Genomic DNA, 18,092 nt, shown 5'->3' on the forward strand with positions numbered 1-18,092 from the left:
CACTCCACAGGTACGCCACACACACTCCACAGGTACGCCACACACACTCCACAAGTACGCCACAGGTATGCCACACACACTCCACACGTACGCCATTCACACTCCACATGTACGTAACCAAATGCCTAATCCTGCTTTTCACTTCGCGAGCGAAGGTAACAACCTCATGAGCCGTATTCTCACCTGAGAGCTGCAGTCAAGGCAGCTATGAAACCGTTTTACTTTTAGCGTTGTGTCGTCCGGATGAAATCGGGCTGTACATCCGACAGCACAACAACTCTTTACCATCGTGTAGGGGGCAATTTATACGTGAGACGAGTTTCAAATTGCCGCCATGACGTATGGTGGCAGAAGCAATGTTTTGCCACCCAAGCGGTCACGTGACTAAGACGATGACGTCACATGCAACATCCCGATTGGATTCATGACGTCACGGCACACAAAACTACTCATATCTTTGGAACGGCTGGTTGGATTTGGACAAACTAAACGGAGTTTTGTAGGGGAGAACCGTGCGCGAACGTCGATACCAAATTTGAAAAAACAATGTTGACGCGCAGGGTCAAAATCGATGCGCGCGCTGACCAGAGACCGGAAATATATTTTTCTCGGCCTTATGTCATTACCAACTTCACCGAGTCATACCTTCTCGTTACCTGCTTTACCACCTTCCCATCTACTCGATTCAGTCCGTTCAAAATCTTGGAAGCAGCGACACCCAGTATGTCTCGAGAGAACAATTACCTAAACTACCTTCAGGTCCCCCATTCAAATCTCACGAGATATGTTCCAGGGAATTGCCAATCTCAAGTGATTGTGAGTGGCCGAATTGTGTTAATAAATTATCCCAAATTAAATACAATATCGAAAGTAAATAACGATTAAATAACATCAAATTCACAATCTCGCGAGATTCTGTCATCTCGCGATATGTGACAGAGGGACAGACAGACAGACCTGACAAGCGTATTATTGTAGAGACTAGTGCAGGGGTTCTTAACCTGTGGTCCATGGACCCCTTTGGGGTCTGTGGATGGGCCTCAGGGGGTCCGTGAACCAGGCGCATAAAAATTATTAAAATTTATTTTCGCTAGCTTTTTATAAAAAGTTTTATTTTTTTGTCTATGTACAGGATGTTATGTACTTATTCTTGCTTACTGAACAGCTTTCTCACTGAAATGTATTTTTGAGCAGAATTGAAGTTTATTTCTTGTTTAATTTGCACAATTTGGAAATATTTCATTTTATTCAGGGAATGGTCATCGATTTTTGCATGAAAAAAGTGAGATATATTCTTTGTAAAGATTGTTTTTTTAATTCTGATTATGACGGTATGTGAAGGAAATAATTTTCCTTTGCAATAAAATGTATTCATTGTATGCAAAATTTTGTGTTTATGTGCATTTTTCTGGGGAGGGGTCTGTAGCTTTTACCAGATTCTCAAAGGGGTCCATGACTCAAAAAAGGTAAAGAACCCCTGGGCTATGTGCATTACCTTCATGGTGATTGCATAACCCCCCTCTCTTCCTCCCCCCCTCTCCCCAACCATACAGTGATAGGATAATTGTGTCAGCCACCCTACAATGGCATTTAAAAAAAAAAAAGCATGACACATGGGCAGACGGACACACGGCACATTTTATAGCATAGATAGATAATCGGAAATAATAGCGAGAACCTGCGTAACCTCTGTGGTGAAAGCCCTGCTTGAGATAATCCCACATAGTTAATTGGGCGGTGTATAGACAACAAACCGTGTGCATACCTCCAGTCCAGTGGTTCCCAATTTTTTTTTATCCATAACCCAAAATTTGAAATCACATTCAGCAAATGTTTGAAAAATTTGAAATTACCAAATTAATGGTACGGGTACCTACAATAAAAATTGCCAGAGAAAACGCTTCCCCCCCTCAAAAAAACTAGGATTTTGAGGGTTTTTCTGCCCAAGTTTGGGTTGTGACCCTGGGTTGGCCAACCCCAATTGTCTAGCTACTGGGATTGTACAAAAAATGTAAACACCAATGTAAAGTCACTTAATAGGGCGTTGGGCCACCACATATGGCCACTACGGCCTGGATGCACCGTGGCCTAAAATCCACCAGTGTCTGGAATTCTGCAGGAGGGGTGCGGCACCATTCTTCCATGAGAAAGGCAATCAACTCACACCTGTTTAATGGAGGTGAAAAACCATCTCTCAGGTGTCATTCCAAAATATCCCATAAATGCTCGATTGGGTTCACATCTGGTGACTGAGGCCTTGACATATGGATAACATCAGTGTCATGCTCGTCACACCATTGGGCGAGCACACGTGCTCTGTGGATAGGGACATTGTATAGGTTTTAGTGGCCTAAGCCTTTTTATAATAAAAAGGTTTAAAAAAAGAACATCAAAACGTCAAACAGGAAGTGAAAAACAGAATGAATGACAATAAATCAAAAACGATAATCAAACAAGTAAATAAGAATAAAAAGAAACAAAAATCTGGCCATAAATTAATTCCATCCAACAAATATAAAAACAAACCCCAAAGCTCACTCCTTCCCATGATGAGCCGCTTTGCTTCTGTCTCACCACCTATCGGCTCAAATCCGTTTAACTGTCATTTTACACTGGAGGGAAAACATATACTTCTAAGGAGAGCATTGCAATTATGGATATGACAGTTCCAACGAGGTTATTAACTTCATATAGCAGGAAGCACAACCATGGCGGCCATAGTACAGAAATTGTGGGACCAGTCAGGCGAACTGTCCAACCAATGGGTTGAACTTTTTCTTCTGGAACACACTGTACACTTGAAAAACAATGAGATATATTGCAACCATATTTGATCTTGCTGGACCATACTGTGATGTTTTTGTGATGTAAAATACAAAGTGATGGATTTTGAAGTTTTCATCATAAATATGTATATATATATATATTGTTGCGGTTTTAGAACCCACACTTGTTGTAAATAAATAACTCTTGTAAATATGACATTAAAGGTTAAAGGTAGCACCCTTAGTTAGGTCACAGCAACACGTAGGCCACCTTAGAAATTCCAGTTATTTAATTATTATATGTTTTAGTTAAGGCCGTGTTTCCAATAGTTGAATCTGCGTTGCATAAATTAAATAAGAGTAGGTCCCCAATCCATTCTGTCCATTTTGCGACCTCCCTCTCCAAGCGCCACCATTACGCGCCTTGCCAGCAGCGTTCGCTGCCTTAGCACCGCCATTAACCATGCGGTCGGCCCGAGGAAAAAGGGGACCGAACGCCAAGAACAAGGTGTGGCCTTCACTTATTTTTTCCATATGCAAAATTTGCATTTATGTTTATTTAAATTATACAATGGACTACAAAATGTAAATGTTTCATGATATTTGTTATATTATATCACCTTTATCTTTCAATATTGTTGAAATGAAGGTCAAATAGCTGTATGTTGAAATATGTTGAAAAAGTCAAAACTTTACATGGGGTGTACTTACTTTTTCACGTGACTGTATATACATATATTAGCTCCATTATATGAAAAATATAACCACAGTTCCAGTGATATGAAAAAAAGGAAAGGGGAAAGGAAAAATGGGAGGGTATTGGGATAAAAGGGAAGGAATGTATTATATGAGTAACGTAGGTTGAATCGAGAAATAGCAATAAGAATTGGAAAGTGTGTGTGGTGTGGTGTGGTGTGTGTGTCGTTGGTTGTTATCTCGATATGTGGGTTTTAGAAGGTGGAACGATGCCCTCCCAAGTCACAAAGAATCCACCTTCGTTTCATCCAGCAAGATGGATCCTCACCTCCCTGTTGATCTCTACATTCAGCATCCAAAGTCCAGCATTTTAGAAATCTTTTATGGTAGCAGAAATACACAATTAACAAGAATGCCAAACTTTGTTAAATTGCTTTTATTAAATAATGTCGGATTGGTACATACATGGTGTGGAAAAAAAATACCAACACAATTTTCCCAAAGTGCAAGCACAACATCCTACATGAACTATTATTGATCAAAAACAAAATAAAATGCTGCCCTCGAGTCCACCCACACCTCCCCCTCTCCCCAGAGGTGTGCAAGAAGCCAAATAGACCCAAATGACAAGTCGTTTCATCCAGCCACAAACTCCAACTGGTCAATCACTCCTTCACAAGGATTTCAGGTCCTCAAGTCACTGATATTCCCCAGCGACCTCCAGATTTCTTGTTACTTGGTCCAGCTGACTTTAGGAATATCATAATGTTCAGTAAGTGTGTCTAGGTGCCGGTTGAAATCTTCCACTCGCTTTTTATGGCTACGACTTGCCTTCTTGAGCACTCGCTGCATAAGCTGAAAGGGCATGGTGAAAGAAAGAGGATTGTGAGGTAAAAAAATAAATAATACAAGTACAGATACATTCAAAGTACACCGCCCCCATGCCAAATAATTAAATATCATCCAGCGCGGCATTGCCGGGGCGCCTGCGGCGCACGGCAATACCGCATTGCAGCTCACAGAGACTGTATTGGGAGGGAGAGGTGTACAATAATTGATTGATTAATTGCATAATTAAAATCAATAAAAGATTATCATCAAATATGTTCTTAATCAATTGGCTAATAGCATAACTAAACCACTTGTGCTTCATCCAAAGATGTATCTTTTAGAAATTTAATGAAATAAGGCATTAATAAAAAATTAAATAATTAATTGATTAATCAATAAATAATTAATCGATTAAGTGATTAATGAATAAATCAAAAATATCCTTTATAGCCACATCACTTGGTCACTGTCATGTCCAAATATTAGCTTCCTAGCTCAAAAGAAGGTGCCTGAGATATTGCCCAGATGAGGAAGAAAATAAATAAATGATTAATAATTAAAATAAATAAATAATAATCCCAAAAAATTGAATAATTAATCAATTGGCTCATAGAACACATAAACCACCACCATTTCATCCAAATCTGCAACTAAAAAAAATAAAAAAAATTGTCATTAATCGAATAATGAAATAATTAATCGATTAATTGATAAATCAATAAATCAAAAATAGCATTTGCAGCCAAATCACTTGGTCATTGGCATGTCCAAATATCAGCTTCCTAACTCAAAAGGTGCCTGAGATAATGGCCAGAAGAGAAAGGAAATGTATAAGTAATCGCTAATCACTGGTCAACAAAATTTTTAAAGTTTTATGGTTCTCGTATATTTTGAGGTGATTCAAACCAACATGAACCTGTAGATTTTGATTATGATATCCAATTTTCACTAGCACTTCCAGTTTTTGAGAACCAGTATACCATAGGAATACCACTTCATTTGAAACTTGGGTTGATGAAGAACTTTGTGAAGGCCATGGATCAAGATGGTGCTGGCTTCCACTACTTGCTAATGAAGTTCCAAGGCATTGTATCTGAGGCCAAAGTAAAGGCGGGTGTTTTCAATGGTCCTCAAATTCGTCTTGTACTCACTAATCAGGACTTTGTAACGAGACTATCTGAGCTGGAAAGCGTTGCTTAGGATAGCTTTGAGGCTCTTGCTAACAATTACCTTGGAAATTTTCGAGCACCAAATTATGAAGAGCTTGTCGACAAGATGTTGAAGAGTTACCAGGCGCTCGGTGCTCAAATGTCACTCAAGATACATTTCTTCCATTCTTATTTGGACTTCTTTCCACAAAATCTTGGCAATGTCAGTGATGAACATGGACAAAGGTTTCATCAGGAAATTGCCATCGTGGAGACTCGATATCAAGGCCGATTCAATCCAAACATGATGGGCGACTACTGTTGGACTTTACAGCGTGAAAGTGATTGCTCCTACAAACGCAAAAGTAAAGTTCAGAAGCACTTTTAATGTGATGTAAATAAAAACTTAAAGTTCATATTATTTTTTGTGATATTTTATAAAGTTCATATTATTTTTGGAGATTTACATTTTTTTATGTGATGTAAATAAAAACTTAAAGTTCATATTATTTTTTGTGATATTTTATCAACTTCATATTATTTTTGGAGATTTACATTTTTTAATGTGCATGTAAATAAAAACTTAAAGTTCATATTATTTTTTGTGACAATAAATAGACTTATTGAGACTTAATCAAGAAATTCGCATGCTCTTAAGATTTTTTCCACACTTATCATGTACTACGTCAAGGTTACGTGATAGCGAAATTTTAAGGTCAGATTCGGATTCGTGGGCACGAAATTAGTTAGAAACAGTTGAAAATAAGTCAGAACCAATTTGGCTGTTGACCAGTGTAATTAAATAACTCATCAATTAATGGATTAATAAAAAAACAAAAAAAATACCGTTTTTGACAAAGTACTTGCTCACTATTGTGCCGAAATTTCAGCTTCCTAGCTCAATGGATGGCTGAGATATCACCTGGACAAACAAACAAACAACCAGAGTGAAAACCGAGTACTCCCTTTCAGCGTGCGTCATTGCCGAGCCCCCTTCGGTGCCCGGCAATGACGTTATGCAGCACCTGGAGATGGCCTAGGAAAGGAGCGGTGTACAACAAACAAACAACCAGAGTGAAAACTGAGTAATCCCTTTCAGCGTGCGTCATTGCCGAGCCCCCTTCGGTGCCCGGCAATGACGTTATGCAGCGCCTGGAGATGGCCTAGGAAAGGAGCGGTGTACAAAAATTAAAAGAGAGAGTAGAAAGTAGGATAAGAGGTTTATACAGGTTGGGGCATGGGGGGGGGGGGGGTGGGAAAAGGATAACAATTACAGCAAGTTTCTGTCGTTTTGATAGAACGTCGTTGACACATTATGGGACAATAGTCGACTTAAATCATGCTAGTCCGATATAACATCGTTTAAAATTTTAAAGTACGGTACTCTTCTCTTCTCAACACAAGATTCGTCTTAATATGGCTATTCGTATTTCCCCAGCGCTCTGAACCTACCATCTCGCCTCAGTGACGATTTCTCCGCTCCGGATTGGCCACACTCAATTTGTTAAATAGCTCAATCAGATATTTCTCAATTCCAGATTCGCAGCACGACTCACCCGGAAGTCCGATCAGAATGAGGGCAGTGCCATAATCGCACCGGGCTTACCTCCCCTTTTCATTCACAGCACATAAATTATTCGAGCAGTCTGTCCGAGCCACGAAGGCCTGCCTCTCCCTCCTTTATCCCTCCACTCTCAACCCACACAATTAAATTGTCTATTTTTGTGCATACATTATTGTAATTGTGTTCTGTATTGATTTGGATATTTTAGTCTCTAATATGTATTCAAGTGAAGGTTAAGTTAAGTCAGGGTGACTAAAAATATTTCCCTGGCAACGCATCGTATCCGAATGAGGCGGTTTTGTATAACGTCGCAGTTTATAGGAACTCATCCACAATGTAAATCAGCGACTTGATGCAGTGTAAATTAAATGTGTTTTTGAGGCACAAACATAAAAAAGTTTAAAAACCAGATAGAATAAAAGTTGACAAAAACAATGAAGGCCAAATCATCTCTCGCTTTCTCTCACCCTCTTCTCCTGCATTTTCTCAAAAGCGATCTGAGCGGGTGTGCGCTTGTCCATATCCACTCGGTTGAACTCGGAGCCCTCTTTTACAGTAGCCTCTTCTGCAGCAATCTCCTGTAACCTCTCCTTTAACTGAGAATTTTTCTTGATTTTCTTCTTTCTGAAAAGGCATATAAACACTCATTGGAAGTGACAATATTTACAATATCCATTTATCATTCAGTTATGGGAGTGCCACGATCACCTGCAGGAAACACAAATGATTTTAACGAATAAAGGAGTCTCAATAAGAGTTCACAGGCTACCTTAGAGGAGGATGTGCGCGTCTCACAGACAGACAGTGAGAGTGACTTGCCTGAGCAGTCTAGCTCGTCCCAGTCTCGTCATCAATGTGTGTGCCATCCATTGGAAAAGACGTTAACCCAGAAGACCCATCTGCCACCACGTCCTTTGTGAACATTAAAAATTCCATCGTGTCTATTGCAAAGAGTAGGTGAGTTATCGCAGGCACCCTGGCAAAAATCCTGCCCCGATGACTGTTGGGAAGGCGAAGGAAAAATATCCAGCATAGCCTTTGCCAACAGACTACTTTGGAAGCACTGAAGCTCTGTAAAGAGCATGGCACGTTGATAATGCCTTAATAATACAAAACGTTTAAAAAATGATAATTGGATTTATTATCCAAGGTTGTGTTGTCAGAGTAGAAGCATTCATATGCTTTCAGTGTATAATTATTAGCGCTGAGGAAGCGCCTCTAGCGAATGACTTCCAGCCAGTGTAACGCGAATTCCTGTCACAGGAATTCTGAGATCATATAAGTGTGACGTGGCAGTTCCTGATTGGTTCGTGTTGGGGAACCCCTTCTCGCTGCCGACGTGACGTAAATTCGCGCACGCGCACTGGTGAAGCGCGAGATTCGGCCCAAGGTTCTTATTATTATTATTATTATTTTTGTATACAAGATCGAGGCTCGAACCATGATCGAGGCTCGAAATTCCATGCCCGAACCTCAGCGCAATCCAAGAGGATTCACTTGTTTACGTTGTGTAAGCATGCAATGCGGGAAAAAAAAGTTCAGGTCAAAATTGAAGGTGCTCTTTCACATTCCCCATCCACACATCCAAAGGCAGCCTGGACTGGAAGTCGGTCCGACCTCCTGGTCAGGTCAAACCTGGTCAGGTCAGGTCAGGCCAGGCGTGTGATGCACGGTCAGGTCAAACGTCAAAGTAAAGCAAAGCAGAAACTTCCCTTCCTGCGAGGCCTCTCGGGCGCTAACGTGCCAAAAGAGAACCGTCCAGTCTGAAGATGATAAAAATGAACATTGAACAACCACTAACTCGGACTGTGATAGTGTTTGGCATGGGACCAAGTTTGGTGTCACAGGTTTTTGATCACCTTGATTAAAATAAAATAAAATAAAAATTTCCACTTTTCACAATGAAAACGTCACTGATGCCGTTTTACTCTTTACAGAGCATTTATCTGAAGTTTGCTTCAACATAAATATATATATATACATATACAGGGTGAGTCAGATGTAGCGCCCGATTTCTGTTTATATATATATATATATATATGTATATATATATATATATCTATATATGTATATATTGTTACGGACACGACTTATTAAGATGTTATGCTGGGCCGAGCGGAATGGCCGCCGTGTTCGCACAAGTTACCCGATTACACTCGAACGTTGGCCGAATCGCGCTACGCTAGATCAATGAAGGAAAGGACACAACGGCTGGGATTAAATGACACGACACCAGGGGTACAGTTCTCAAGACCTCCGGAGGAGGATATAATATGGGTTATGCAGAACGTTTAGATTACACGGCACAGAGGTACAGCACAGAAAGATAGGCACTTATACACGGTCTTATCTTAGCCCCGACAGACCACAAACGGGACAAGACTGACTCACACAGGGATTGATGGCAAGGAAGGGCAGGTAGTCGATAGCTCAAGGTGCACCTTGAGCTCAGGGGCAGAATCGACTCGGTCCGGTCCAGAGAGGCGGGGAGGTATCGTCGCGCTGGAGGTGGCGTCCTTTTCTCTCCAAGCTGAGGCACATCTGACGTCACCTCCGGTAAGTGGCTGCGTATGTCCAGCGGGGAGTGACACGCCCTCGGCTCGTTAGCTCCGCCCCAGATGGAATCGGTCCGCCGCTTCTTATTGGGTGCGGGGGGTTACCGGGCTCCGCCCTTGACGAGGAGCTGACAGTCAGCCCCTGAGTGGTAACCCCGTCGGTAACATGGTCAATGGCGGCTAACCAAGCCGGAGTGAGGACGCGCACTCCCCGCGCCGCTGTTGTTGTTGTTGGTGTTGCTGTTTCATGGGGAAGAGATGCGGGGAGGTATGGGGAGGTCCTAAACTTACTACTGGTGCCATACAATCACATTCTGGTGCAACGAAGAGTCAGAATTAATGGAAACGAGTCCTTAACTGACATAGACTAAGAATAACTAGCAAGATGTCCTATAGTTGTCTACGTGAGATGCGGTGAACCTGGGCACGACATTTAATGGGGGAAAAAGGGGAAGGTCGGGGCTACAGAGTGTTGTTTACAGACAATGGGACTAGGGAGTGGGGGATTGGGGATAGTTGGGGAGTATTGGGGAAATAGGGAAATATTTACAAGCGGATATGGATGGAGGCCAAATCCCATATCCGCAACATTGCACCCTTCTCTACCTCGGGGCGTCCCGACCCGATAAATCTTTACCTACGTTAGTGTGGCACTCAGATGTAGTTCCCTCTACTATTAACTCAACCCTGAGTGCGACAGTTTTACAGATGTTCACAAATGAGTAAATATGTCCCCCTGCGACGTTGCACCCTTCTCCTCACAGAAACACACCCACAGGATAACCGAATCGCGAAAAGAATCCTCAAACTAAACATACAGCCGGTAGGGAGCATCATTTATACAAGACTACACTGATATTTACACTACGATCCAGGACCTGTTTTTGGAGGAACACATGCAGATGTTATGCATAGAGAGAGCACGCATGCCAGCATCGATACACCAACCCACGAGTGCTCTGTGGCCTTACGGCCTTTAATAATGTGCAGAGCACCCCGTTCAAGCACCAAAAGCACCCATCACACAGTCAGCACCATCCGGTGCACCAATAAAGTGTTTATAGTCACCGGTGGTGTCGCAGCCGGCCGATGTTCTGCCGCTGGTCTTGCCTTCATGTGGTGCATTTGGCCTTCTGGCTTCTTTCAAAAATAAAGAAAGGCGCCAACCGCGTCCATTTCTTTATTGTGGCCGTCAGGGGGCCAACTAAAAGTGGTTCACCTGTATGGCATAGGTGCCACGTTGACCCAGAGGTCCATCGACGGGTGGTGCTTGGCCGCAAAAGACTGCGGTCCATGGTGGGCGGCCACAAAAATTGCGGTCCATATGGTGTATCGATCCCGGCAGCAAGCAGCGAAAGTGCAGGCCCACAACTGCGGAGCCAGCACCTCTCTCTCCTCTCTCTCTGCCCCAAAGCCAGATCCTCGGAGGTGGGAGACAAAAGAAGATGACAAGTGAGTAAGGTGGTAAGGGCGCAAAAGTGCACGCAATACAAGGTGATGCACACTGGGGGCACATGGGAACCAGGTGAGACAGGTACGTTCCTACCGTACGCCCCCCCCCCCCCCCCACCAGGTAACCTACATTGCCCCTCCCTTACCCCTTACTGTATCCACAAAACACAACACTACCCATAAACATCTACTTTACAAATCAACAAACGTCCCTACTGTCTTCCCCGTTCCTCCCATAAACCAAATTCGTCTTCTCTCCCTCCTAACCAATCAAATTTGCCATTTCCAACTCTCATCAAAATTTGCCATCTCCAATTCAACATCAAAATTTGCCATCACCAATTCATCATCAGTCCCTCCTAAGGAGGGAGAGATGGAATCACCCCAACGTCTCATCCACGTCGTGATGCGTCTCACCAATCCAACCAGCAATTCTTATTTCCTGCACACAGAACAAAGAAAACACAGGTGTGGAGTCATCATCCTCACCTCAGGTAAGTGGCTGCGTATGGTGCGACAGGTTCATCAATCCTAACTATTTCCTAAATGACTTTAACAACTTTACATTACCCGGGGTCTTTCCCTGCCAATCCATTGGCCAACTTGAGCAACTTCCGGGCTACTCCCTCCTCCGGTATGATAGACCTGAGCCTCGTCCTGGAGGCGGGGTTGCTATCTTTATCAAAAACTCTCTTCCTCACTCGCCCTGCACTGCACTCTCTCCACCTCACCCCCAGGAATACCTCTGGCTACGGCTTCCCCTTCGCTCCCACCTCTTGTTCATATGTGTGTTGTACCGTCCACCAAACAGTGATGACTCCATCTACATCTCGCTGTCTGATGATATGGACCAACTTCTATCTACTCATCCCAACTCTCTCTTCCTCATATGTGGTGATTTCAACTGTCATCATGCCAGTTGGCTGGGTGTGGGTACCTCTCTCACCAGCCATGGCTCCTCAGCAAAGGACTTCTGCGACTCACTGGGACTGACACAATCTGTCAATTTCCCGACCCGGATCTCAGTCAACGGAACATCTTCTCTTCTGGACTTGGTTATGACTAACTTCCCTGAAAATGTCTGCTGCTCTTCTTCTGCTCCGATCGGATCATCTGATCATGTCCTTGTTAAAGTGGACATCTCTCTGACCATCCTCAGGGAGCCTGCTCAGCGTCGTCGAGTCTGGCATTTCACTCAGGCCAACTGGCACGGTCTTCAAGCAGCCATCAATCATCTGGACTGGTCTCCCATCTCTACCACCTCTGACATCAACTCATCCTGGGAATTCTTCCAAAGTAAATTGCTCTCTCTCATGCACAGATTTATCCCATCTCGTCTTCAGTTGTCATACCCTTCCTCCCGTCCATGGTACACGGAATCTTGTGGTGAGGCTGTTGCCCAGAAACAACTTGCCTTCGTCTCCTGGAAAGCAAATCCAACAGAAGGAAATCTCATTTCCTTTCACAAAGCCCGAAACAAGTGTGTGTCCACCCTCAGGAGAGCCAGGAAACAATATCTCTCCGTTCTCAAGACCGAACTCTCTTATCTGTCTCCCTCTTCCAAATCCTGGTGGCGTCTGGTCAAATCCGTTTCTGGTGTTTGTTCCCCCTCCATCCCCTCCCTTACCTCAAACGGCTACACAGCTGACTCCGCACGTGAAAAAGCTGAATGCCTCAACTCTGTGTTTGCCTCTAAATCTTGTGTCCCAAACCCATCCCTCTCTGTACCCACCATACCCAGTCGTACCCTGCTGCTCCTGGACTCCGTGTCCTTTCCTCCTGACAAGGTGGAAAAGCTTCTGTCAACCCTCGACTCTGATTCTGCAACTGGACCCGACGGCATCAGCCCACGGGTCCTAAAATCCTGCTCTGCTGCTCTATCTCACCCTCTCTCTGTTCTCTTCACCCTCTCTTTTGCTCAAGGTCAACTGCCATCTGCTTGGAAATCAGCCAACATCACCGCTTTGCACAAAAAAGGTGCAAAAACAGATCCTAGCAACTACAGACCAATCAGCCTTCTCCCAATTATCAGCAAAGTCATGGAATCCATCATTGCTTCGGATATGAAATCTTTCCTCTTCTCCAATGGCTTGATCTCTGATCATCAATTTGGTTTCAGACCAGGTCACTCTACTCTGGACATGCTGCTTCTGCTGTCTCAACAATGGATGGAGGTCCTCAATGCCAAACAGGAAATTAGAGCTGTCTCCCTCGACATATCACGTGCCTTCGATACGGTCTGGCACCCCGCTCTGCTCACCAAACTCTCCTCCTTTGGTATCCATGGAAATCTCCACGCATGGCTGGCGGACTTCCTCTCTAGTCGTCGTCAACGTGTGGCCCTGAATGGGTTTCTCTCATCTCCTCTTCCTGTTCAGGCTGGAGTTCCCCAAGGCAGTGTTCTGGGCCCCGTGCTTTTTCTGGTCTTCATCAATGATCTCTCTGACTCTCTCGAAAATCCTCTCTATCTCTTTGCTGATGACTCCACTCTCTGCCGCTCCATTCCTCTTCCCTCAGATCGGCAGTCTGCTGCCTCCTCACTCTCTGAAGACCTGGACAAAATCACAGACTGGTCAAACAAGTGGAACATGTCTTTCAATCCTGACAAATCTCACACTCTTACTATGTCTCTCCGAAAAGATCGACTGGACAACCCTCCCATCTACTTTCTCAACAATCCTCTCCAAGAAGTTCTGTCGCTCAAGATTTTGGGTCTCACTATCTGCCATGATCTTTCTTGGGAAAACCACATTTCCAAGCTGGCCTCCAAAGCCAGTCGCCGACTGGGCATCCTCCGTCGTGCGAAGTCCTTCCTCGGCACACCTGAGCTCCTCACCACATACAAGGCTTTCATCCGCAGCTCAATGGAATACTGTTCTCCCCTATGGGCCGGTGCTCCTGCCTCACACCTAGCTCGGCTTCACGCTGTTGAAACCAAAGCTTTCAGAATTATTGGAATCTCCCGCGATGAAGCTATCTCTGAGGGCCTTTCACTGACTCACCGCAGGCAGGTAGGTGGTCTTTCTGTCTTCTACCGACTCCTCTCCGGCCTTGCACCCCCAGCTCTCTCTGTGCTCTGTCCCCCAAATATTCCTACAGGTCGCACAAGATCTGCCAGCAACCCTCTGATGGTTAAACTGCCGAAATCTCGGCTCTCTGCTCACCTTCACTCTTTCATTCCTCTTTTCTCCCGCCTCTGGAACAAACTCCCTCACTCCCTTCAATCCCACTCCTCCCTCCAGGTCTTTAAAACAGCTGTTCACCACCATCTCTTATCTTCCCCCATCCAAAACCTTGATCTTTTCAACCCACGTTAATTCACCCCAGATCCACCTTGTTTGAAATTCCAACTTCTTTCCTGGAAGTCCTGGCAGTGTCCATATGTTTTATACCTCTCCCACCGCCCCCTTCCCACGCCCCCCCCCCCCCAAAGCCCTCGCCCTCTCTCAGATCTCTCGATGTCTCCATGTCTCTCGGTCCCTGCTCTCAAATGTTGTGTTTGTGTCCTTCCCCCTCTCTCCCCATCTTGTCTACCGCTCCCTGTTATATGTTTTATGTGTCGGTTTGTCTTTCTGTGTGATTAATGTTCGCTCTTTCACGAGCCTCGACCTTGTATACAAAAAAAAAAAAAAAAAAAAAAAAAAAAAAAAACTTACACTATGGGTTCTAAAAACCAATTCCCATTGACCAAACTGTGGTGCCTCTCAATTTGGGGTCTCACTCCCCCGATTCATCTCCCGGTACCCTCGCACAATTTCTGGGCTGCGACGTGTAGCTCTCCCAGCAGGTCTACCCACCTGCACACCTCCACCACTGTAGTTGCCTCCGAGCTTACCTGCTCCTTACCCTAACCTATCTACCTGGGGAAGGCCCTCTGGCGCTCTCCCCACTCGGTGCCCTCTCTGGCACTGGGCTACCCGGGTCCGTCCTCCGGATCCTCGGGCCCCATCCACAACTCTACCGGCTCCCAGAGCCCACCTGCGGCCTCACCTGGCCGACATCCTCACAGTGGTGGAGTGCCCAAACCAACTACACACACTAACAGGCTACACGCCCAGCCATTTCCACAACACTAATGCACCCATCCACAACACCATTCTGCAACCGCACCACAAATGCCAATATCCAACCACAATTTACCTATACCCTCTACCTAACACTTACACTACCCGCCCCGGGTACTCGTGAAAGGGGTCCACTCTTCCCCCATCCACACCTTCGCACCATGCACACCACTCCGTACCACTTACTCCAACTCTCTCCACACCACTCATTCTCTGCTCCATATATTCCACACACCTGTACTTGCACACCTGTGCTCTCACACCTGGTGCCACCTGCACCCTTCTCTCCCCAAGCGCATTCGCGCTGATCTACAACACTCACTACTCATACACTGCTCCACACACCTCCTGTCCAGTTGCACACCTGTGCAATCACACGTGTTCAATTCTCAACCACACGGCATCATCTCAGCTAACTACTCCCCTCTGAAACTTGCGCTTCCCAGTCATCCCTTTAAACTATTGCGCTCCCTCGTCATTATAATCCACACTAATCTACCTGCGTCCCCACTACAGGTATCAGTCACTAACTAATCTTAACGTTACCTAAGGTCATCTTCGCTAGATCCCTACACACAATATCCTAACCCACCCGGGCTAGTTTTCACTGCCATACACCCCATAATCTATCGCGCATTTGCCCCACCTGGGAAGGGTGGCAGGGATGCCACCCTTACCCACCGGGCCCATCGCTCATCAATCCCCCAGTCCTCTGGCACTAATAAGCCCCCCTTATTCAGAGGTACTGGGTCCCGCCTCGGCATCTAAAGCCGAGGCAATCCACGGGGGCGCCTGCTCGCCGGTGTAAGGCCTTCTAGTTTACCGGGGTCTGGCGGGGGGGTGTCTGGGGTCGGCTAATCCGCTCCCCCCTGGGCGGAGTTAAGGACCTCAACCGCCGGGGATCATCCCGGCACGTGGCTCGACAGTGCCGCGCCAGGTGACCCAGACGGTTGCAGGTATAGCACCTCACCTGATAAGGTGCTTGCCTCCGGAATTCCAAATTTTCCCCCCTGAAGGTCCGAATTGGATTACCCGCTCGTGGTCCACCGCGGGCCACCTCCGGGGCCGCCTGCCATGGTCCAGGTCGCGCCAGGCGCTGGTCCACCAGCCTCCGGACCATGGCCGCCAGGTCAGGACTCACGTCGGGGGCGGGCCCCCTAAGGGGTCCGCCCTCCATCGGGGGTCCCACCTGGCGGACCGCCATTGCGGGACGCTCGCTCCCCCGGGCTAGGGGCCTCGCTGCTTCCCAACGGGCCGCAGCGTCAGCCGCCTGGCTCAGAGTCTGCGGGCGCCACATGGCGAGCTGCTGCCGGAGCTCAATATCCGGGAGGGCCTGGATAAAATGGTCCAGCGCCAGGCTTTCCCGGGAATCCGCTGCCATGCTAGCATGTGCGATCCCCACTGCGCGGCGAATGTCGTGGGCAAGTTCCCCGATGGCTTCCTGGGGCTTGCGTTTTCGCAGCGCGAGCTGAGCTTTAACAAGCTCGCTCTGCTGTTCAATGCCGAATCGATTAATTAGGGCGTCGCGGAGGGCTGGCAGGGTGAGAGCACCCGCTGGTAATGCCGTCAGCACCTCCGCCGCCGCGCCGCGCAATGCGGCCACCAGGTGTACTCCACCTTCGTCCTCACCCCAACCGTTGCCCTTACACACACAGTCAAACTGCGCCAGGTACGCGCGTAGATCACTCTTGCCGTCATACGGCGCGAGTGGGACCTTGTGGGACCACCTCGTATGCGAGTCGTTGCCCGCCTGCCGGACCCCGTGCGTCGCCCCTTGCGGGGTCAGCGCGGGGCCGAACCGGCCGGGCCCCCATAGTACATTACCCCCAAGGGGCTCTCGTGCCTCCCCGGTCCCTCTAACAACTACCCCCGTTGGTGTCGATGCATGGGTCACACTTCCGCAACCCGCTACCCATTCCATACCACCACAACCTTGCTCACCCACACCTCGCACCTCTTGTTCCATACCCTCCGGACCAGCCATACACCTCACTCTTGGCCTCTCACGAACATCCGGGTCTATCTCGACCCCCAAGCTTATTAAATCACCTGGCGCATCATACGCACGACCATATTGGTCACCACTTACACCGGGTCCTCTTTCTCTTCGCTTCTCCTCCATCACCTGCGAATCCCTCATCCGGTTAATGAGCACATCATCACGATCCGAACACAGACTTTGGACCAATTCTTTTACTTCCTCCCTTATCTCTTTCTTATCCTCTCTCCGTCGCTTCTTAATTTCGCTCACCCCTTCTTCCACTTCTTCTAATTTCTGCTTCACCTCCTTCATCTCCTCGTGCGCCCCTTTAAGTTCTTCCTCTAACTCCACTTTATTTTTTTCTATGTGCTCCCGCACCTCCCGCTCTTTAACCTCCATCACCTCTACCACCTTGTCCATTTTCCTCGTCAGGTCCTCATGTCCCGTCTGACACTCTTTTTTAATTACCCCTACGTCCTTTTTCATCTCCTTCTGTGTCGATTTTAAACCCTCTATTACCGCTGTGTTCTTCTTTACCTGGTCCCCCAACTCCTTTTGTCCCACTGTCAGTTGTTCTACTCCCAGCGTCAACTCCTCTATACCACCTTGCAATTTTACAGTCCCCTTTCTCACCTCCTTCTCCATGCGCTCCTTACAGTGCCTCACCTCCTCGCGCACTCCTCCGACCTCCTCACTCACACCTCTTCTGATCTCTTCTCCCATCACTTGCATCTCCTGCCCAGATGCCACCCTCATCTGCTCCATTTCCTCCCTGTGAGCATCCAGTTTAGTTTCTACCCCCATTCTGACCCCCTCTATCTGCTGCCCCATTTGTTTAACTTCCCTTTCCGCTTGGTCCCTCATGTCCCTCAATTTGCCTTCCATACTGTTTTCTAACCCCTCTAACCCCTTTTGCATCCCTTCCATTTGATTCTCTTGAGCGGCCATTCTGTTTTCTACCCCCATTAACCCCTCCTGTATTTCCCCTAATCTACTCCCTAACCCTCCGATCTGGGCCCCCATGTCCTCCCTCAAT

At 46.4% G+C, this 18,092-nt stretch overlaps 1 protein-coding gene across 1 annotated transcript in view; it reads right to left on the reverse strand.

Moving 5' to 3' along the window:
- Nucleotides 1–3,881: 3,881 nt before the first annotated feature.
- The window catches only part of FAM32A (family with sequence similarity 32 member A), a 23,458-nt gene continuing 9,247 nt past the window's right edge, over nucleotides 3,882–18,092 (reverse strand). Inside the window, exons 2-3 of the mRNA XM_068111787.2 lie at nucleotides 7,472–7,628; nucleotides 3,882–4,316 (exon numbers count right to left, since the gene is read on the reverse strand). Of these exons, the coding sequence (XP_067967888.1) occupies nucleotides 4,194–4,316; nucleotides 7,472–7,628 (280 nt within the window). The 3' untranslated portion in view covers nucleotides 3,882–4,193. The remainder of the gene's footprint in view (nucleotides 4,317–7,471; nucleotides 7,629–18,092) is intronic.

Source organism: Myxine glutinosa, chromosome 1 (assembly GCF_964187855.1).
Source record: "Myxine glutinosa chromosome 1, kmMyxGlut1.1, whole genome shotgun sequence".
In the NCBI taxonomy this organism is placed as follows: Eukaryota; Metazoa; Chordata; class Myxini; order Myxiniformes; family Myxinidae; genus Myxine; species Myxine glutinosa.